General features: G+C 36.6%; 1 protein-coding gene and 1 long non-coding RNA gene across 2 annotated transcripts; one reads left to right on the top strand and one right to left on the bottom strand.

The window, feature by feature from the left end:
- Positions 1–372: 372 nt before the first annotated feature.
- LOC133712777 (uncharacterized) lies at positions 373–2,516 on the bottom strand. Its single transcript, XR_009847605.1, has 3 exons — positions 1,780–2,516; positions 1,356–1,499; positions 373–699 (listed from the first exon to the last, which is right to left on the bottom strand). It is a non-coding gene; the product is annotated as an uncharacterized LOC133712777 (long non-coding RNA).
- A 428-nt stretch (positions 2,517–2,944) lies between these two features.
- On the top strand, positions 2,945–6,322 carry LOC133711217 (protein FAR1-RELATED SEQUENCE 5-like). Its single transcript, XM_062137373.1, has 6 exons — positions 2,945–2,983; positions 3,441–4,838; positions 5,070–5,789; positions 5,871–5,951; positions 6,085–6,174; positions 6,254–6,322. The coding sequence occupies exons 1-6, from the start codon at positions 2,945–2,947 to the stop codon at positions 6,320–6,322; spliced, it is 2,397 nt and encodes a 798-aa protein (XP_061993357.1).
- Positions 6,323–6,816: the final 494 nt, after the last annotated feature.

Genomic DNA, 6,816 nt, shown 5'->3' with positions numbered 1-6,816 from the left:
TTAAGATTGCAAGTGGTATACAGGTGAAGCTTTGCAAATTGGTTGAGTTGGACGTCAACTCTGTCGCCACCGAGTTGTCAATCGAAATCTTTCCTAGCCACGATATAACAACCAACAATGAGTAGGATGAGTAGGGATATGGTTCGCATCAGGTCGGGTTGGGAGTTTATATACTTGTTGTTGTCAATTGTAATGGAAAAAACGAAAAGGAAGTTCATATAGATTGAGTGGTCTAGTTGTGGGTCAGTTTATAGGTTAGATAGTCGGCTCAATACGAAAGACCCAAAAAAAAATTATAAAAAAAAAAAAAATTATAAAAAAAAAAAAATGATGTAAAAACAAAAACACAAATATTCAATAAACAAACCAGTGTTACAACATATATATTTAAGCAGGGGTCAATGCCCCTTGATTACTAGCCAAATCCTCTGGTCCAATTTCAATCGTTGGAGGAACACCAACCAGGTGAGTAGTCATCCCTCAAATCTGCCTCAACTCGTAAACCAGCTTCACCGAAAGTATCAACAAGTTTTGAGCTGGAAATATGGTTTATGTATCAACATCCTTGCAAAGCACTGGAATCATAATGGCAAATCGGTTGTCCTAATCCACCTTGAGTGAGTAATAAGGACACACAGCAGTCTCACTCATTGGATTGATTGCAATAATTTAGATTTTAGACTCTGTGACCGAAGCAACCTAATAAGGATAGAGTCCATGAAAAAAGAGGGTATTATGAAACGAATGACATACACCAACAGTAATTAAACTAGTGGAAATTATGAATTTCAACAAATGATCATTAAGATCCGATTTTGATAAAATCAAAGCATATCCAACTCACTCCCCGTACTAGAATTCTAGTTCTTAGAGTACTTACACAATAGGTATATTCTTTAACATGTACAAGACATGCAGTTTTCAAATAATTCAGAGCATGTACAAGATGCAAAATTGCAACTTGAACTTCCATCATGGAAAACCTAAGCAAGCAAAACCATATAACCCAGAAACCAGAAAAAAATAAGGTCAGCCCAGCTCATTATATTGCTCTGAGCAACATGCCATTTTGTCCAAAACACCCAACAAATTAATGCGACAGGTGATGAAAGCCTAGTCTCCAAATTCTATCATTTGAGGTCAAAAGCTAAGAACTTGGACAGCAAACACAGAAATCTATGCTTTTAATGGCCACACAAAGATAATGTTCAACTTTTTCATGATTATCAAAGGGATAGGGGGATTCACTTTAGGACAGTCCATATTTACTTTTTTAGTGCAACCTGGCTCCTTATTAAAAGTTTAGATTAGTCATGTCCATAATACAAAGTACAAACTAGTGGCTCAAAGATTACCTGTTGTGCCCTGTACAGAAACTTCAGGCCTTGAAGCAGGAGAGGTTCTTGACTTGATTATCTATCTGAAAATTGAATGGATTCAAGCTCCAATGTAATTCTCTCCCCGTAAACTTTAGCCAAGTTCATGTAAGCCTCTTTTATCTGCACAATATTGGGAATAACTTCATTCCACCTCAATCATAATGTAAGATAAGAGTCACTAAACAAACTGAGTGACAGAGTCTTGTAAACTCTGATAGCAGCTAAAAATGTGGTTTAGGACGGCAGTAGATAAGACTAAATAGGGATAGAGGATAGCATGACAAGGGTGAGAAGCAATCCCTTAAAAAACGCTATACAAAAGCCACCTAAAAGCGTGGCAAAAAATTGGATGGAACTTCCTGCATGCAATTCAATCATACTGCAATTGCAATAGTATCACCTGACATCCTCCCAACAATTTCCCCAGAGTTGATGTCTTGATAAAAAAGGGAAGGTGGCTTGGAATTCATGAGGCGGCTCAAAGAAAGTCTTGATTACACTTGACAAAAAACAACCATAAACCGGGAAGATTACCCCATTGACTGCTGCAACTATAGTACCGAGGTTGTTCTAGTAAGTCAGGCGGCGAAGAGAGACGTCTGGAGGCGCTTTCGATAGAGTGGAAGCACGAATATCAAGTTTCCCAGGTGTTGTTTCAAGGATACCGATTGACCATATATATGAGATTGAGAATGAGTGACAACTACTACTTGTTGTTGGAGATGAGATGATTCCTCAACATTTAGAGCAGTAATTAAAGTTATAAGCTAGCTGACTATACGCTCCATATCAGGATCCTTAATTAGCTCAAAATGTTGCCCTGCTTAGTTGAAGGGCACAACCTCTCATTACGATAAGCCACTCGGGTTGGGAATTTGATCGAACACTTGGAGGGCATAACCACATCGCTGTTTCTGGAGACGACACAGGTCTGATGACATGGGCCATGGTATAGTCGTCGGCAGCAAGGATGAACCAGGTGTTTTAGGCGTGCAAGTGTTTGAGCTCGGCCGTGGTTTTTTGGTCTGAGCTCGGCCATGGTGGATTTGAATTTGTGGGTCTTGGGCGAAAGCTTAGAGGAGACGAGGTTTTGAGGTGAAAGGAGGAAGCGACGTCGTTTTTTGGGTCTGACCTTATAGATTTGGCGGGCTAAACAAATAGCAATATCATATTCAAAAAAATAAAAGTTTTATGCTTAGAGTCAAAAGTCAAGAAAACTTTTATCTCACGATAAATACTGATGTAGGACGAGAATGGACCCGATTTAGCCAGAAAACGAACAATTCTTGGGTTCACCCCCTGTGTGAACCTGCAGGTTCACCTCTCTCCCAACCTACCAATCAGAAATAGCCACATATCTTTTGAGTGAAAAAAAATAAAACTCTAACTTAACTATTAATAAAAGAAATAATAAAAAATAAAAAATGAGTTCTAACTCAATTAGGAACGACGTTAGTTAACGCCGTTCCCAAATCCATATGGTTTTTTTTTGCGAGGACGAAGAACAGAGAAAGTCTTGAAACTGAGACGTCGCTAGGTCAATCCATACTGATTGAGCTCCACCTATGGATACCATCTCTGACGAACAGACGCTTGGACAGGAGGTAATATTAATATCAGCATATGGTTTTGATCAATTTATATGGTTCGATGAATTCATGATTGAGTTTTGATATTTGCTTATATCAACATATGGTTTCGATTAATTCATCTTTTTTTTTTTTTTTTTTGATATGTTTGGTCAATTGAATATGGTTTTGTTGATTATACATATATAGCTATATGATCGAAACCATTGAGTATAGAACGTAGTGGCAGAACAGTGCTATAGCTTAGCTCTTTGATTACGCTTATATAGTAAGAAGCTTGCCCGAACTGCTGTCTTCTTCTCTAAAGAGATAGTTAATTCAAGTCTCTGTTGCAGTAACTTTTTGTTCCTGGTCAATTGGAATATAGCTTGATCAATTCTTCTTCTTCGGTAATAGTTGATATCGTGGTCAAAATTTAAGGTTGTTGTAGGAAACAAATAAAATTTAGAATTAATATGCATTAATATTGCAGGTTACAAAGAATACAGAATGTATAAGTAATGAGTTATTAAGTGGTAGTGAAGTTGCTTTTCCAGATGAGAATGAATTCAGTTTGCAATGTAATGATGAGTTCAGTTTGCTGGGTGAGAGTGAAATCGATTTGCAAGGTGAGGAAGAAGATGATTTAGTAAGTGAAGATGAAGTTGATGTGCAACCTGAGGAGACTTTTCAATCAAGAAGTAATGATTCTTTTTTAAACTCAAATGAAGACAAAGAGAAGAAAGAAGAACTATATATCGGAATGGAGTTTAGTTCCGATGAGAGTGCATATAGAGCTTATGCTAAATATGGAGGAAAATCTGGTTTCAATGTGAGGAAACAACGCAGGACAAGAAACAAGAAGGGTTTGGTTGTTAGGTTAGTTTATTGTTGCTCAAAAGAAGGTTACCGAAAGACCAAAACAAAGGGGGAAACATCTTATTCAGTACCAGTTACAAGGGTCGGTTGTAAAGCCCATATGAGTTGTTATCGTCAAAACAACGGAAAATTAAAGATTGTGTCGTTTGAGAGGAATCGTAATCATGAGTTGATTAAAACACCTATGAAGCATATGTTAAAGATCAATAGAAGTTTCTCTAAAGCTCAAAAAGAGCATGCTGATGATGCTGAGATGTCAGGAATTTCAGCAAAAGCAACAGTTGAATTGATGAGTAGAGAAGTTGGAGGACGAGAGAATCTTGGTTTTATGGAAAAGGACTATCGGAATTACATACATCGAAAGCGAAGGGTGAATATGGAAAAGGGAGATGCTGGAGCTATATTGCAATACTTCCAAAAAATGAAAGAGGATAATTCATCTTCTTTTTATTCAATGCAGCTTGATGAGGATGATATGATCACAAATATTTTTTGGGCAGATGAGCGTTCAATAAGTGATTATGGTCTTTTTGGGGATGTCGTTTGTTTTGACACAACTTATCAAACTAATGAATATGGTAGACCATTTGCTCCATTTGTTGGGGTCAATCATCATAAGCAAACAGTGGTGTTTGGTGCAGCTCTATTATATGACGAAACCATTGAGTCCTTTAAGTGGCTTTTTGAGACTTTTCTTGGAGCGATGTCTGGAAAGCAACCAAAGACCATACTTACAGACCAATCTGCAGCAATTGCTAGTGCAATAGCAGAAGTATTTCCTGTGACTTATCATAGACTATGTATTTGGCATATTTACCAAAATGCTGCAAAGAGATTGAGTCATGTGTTTCACGGATCACAACAATTTGCTCATGATTTTGGAAAGTGTGTATATGACTATGAGGATGAAGATGATTGGTTATTAGCATGGAATAATATGCTCGAGAAGCACAATTTGAAGGAGGATAAATGGTTAAAGAATTTGTTTGATGTGAGAGAAAAATGGGCATTGGTATACGGACGACATACTTTTACTGCAGATATGATGAGTACACAACGTATTGAGAGTATGAATAATATTTTGAAAAAATACTTGAAGCCTAGTTATGACCTGTTGTGCTTCTTTGAACACTATGAGAGAGTTTTGGCTGATCGAAGATATGAAGAATTAATTGTTGACTTCAAGATGATGCAAACTTCTCCTGTGTTATCTGCTAACGTAGAGATGTTGCAACATGCATAGGAGGTGTATACCCCAGAAGCTTTTAGACTCTTCCAGCAACAATACACAAGTATTGGTGATTATGTTGCTAATAAAGTTAGCAAGTCTGAGATGCAATATGAATACAAAGTATCTTATCGTGGTGTTGCTCGAGAGCATTTGGTAAAATTTGATGCTTCAATGCAAACAATAACTTGTAGTTGCATGAAGTTTAATTTTGTTGGGATTTTATGCCGTCATGCAATGAAAGTGTTGGATAGGAAGAATGTGAGAAGAATCCCTCCTACTTGCATATTAAATCGATGGAGTAAAGAAGCTAAGGCAAGGAGCATCACTAGTTATCATGGACCAAAGACTGATGAAAATCTGAAGCAGTCGATTGGAAAGCGATACAGCCATTTGTGTCGTAATTATCGTGAGATTGCATCCTTTGCCTCAGAACATGAGGAACTAACAAGGTATGCAAATGAATATGCCATTGAGTTGCTTAAAAATTTGGAAGAAAAGAAGAAGAAACTGTTGAAAGAAGATGCATGGGTGATTCAAACATCAGATGTTGGAGCTTTAGAAGGTGAAGTATCAAATGCACGTGGAGTTAAAAGAAAAGCTACTGTTGGACGACCACGCGGTCGTCATGGTAGATTTAAAGGTGTCCTTGAAGGGAAGAGTTGTAAAGCCACATCTAAAGCATCAACATCTCTAGCAAGTAAAGCTGCAGCAAAGAAACAACTATCCTTCCAGGTATTTATTTAAAAATTTCATGAACAAACTAAGCAAATTTATCTATTAGATTTGTAACTCATTACTGTTGAGATAATACAGGACTCTATTCCTACTAGTGACAATTGCGAGCAACAAGAAGTCAATGAATATGAAGTTCTAATGCTTGATTCAGCAACTCAAGTAAGAAATTATTTCTAATCGCAACTAATATTGGCATTTCGGTCTTATTGGGTTTCGTCTTCTTCTTCTTTTTTTATCCTTGTTAAGTGGGATATACTAGTTGGATAATTTTTTTCCTATATGCTTTTGATAGGAGTCCAATCTTAGTGCTGGTACCCAAGTATCAGTTTATGGCACAGGTCTAACTTTGCAGAACGACTTTTCTTTCACTCAAATGCTCCAGGTAAATTGCCTAATTCAGTTACTATTAATTATTTTTAATCTATTTCAATCACTTAGATATTTTGAACTATATTTTGTAGGAAATTTCAATGAATCATATTTGCTCTTCACAAAGCAATGAAGGAGGCAAAGAGCAGTCTGGAAGTTGAAGATATGTAGAAAATCACTGTTTTTTTTTGTTGTTCAATATGTACCGGATTTTATTTGTAATTCCAAGATATCCATGGATTTGCTTTTGAATTGAGAAAGGAGAATCTTAAAGACCTATTACAGAATTGATATTGGGGTCTGTACGAAACTACCATAGTATTGTGTTTGTACCATTTATATTGTGTTGGTGCCATTGATATTGGGTCGGAATGGATCAAGTGATCCATTCATAAAGTACCTAAGGTTGGCAAAAGGTATTTATTCTTGCTGTCAGTATTAGTGGTTATCAAAATATAATGATCTACTGCAAACTAATATTGGTGTATCCAAGTAGACAAACTGAAATTTCTTTCTAATGCTTCCAAAACTTTCAGTGTGCTTATAAACTCAATCTTACTAAACCACAACAAAAACTTCATAGAATTGTTGGTTTTGGTTATAGCAAACAACTTCTCAGTGACTTGACAAAATATTGGTAAGCTTCTTATTCGAC

This window comes from Rosa rugosa, chromosome 5 (assembly GCF_958449725.1).
Source record: "Rosa rugosa chromosome 5, drRosRugo1.1, whole genome shotgun sequence".
Taxonomy (NCBI): Eukaryota; Viridiplantae; Streptophyta; class Magnoliopsida; order Rosales; family Rosaceae; genus Rosa; species Rosa rugosa.
This window is presented reverse-complemented; position numbering and strand designations above follow the sequence as displayed.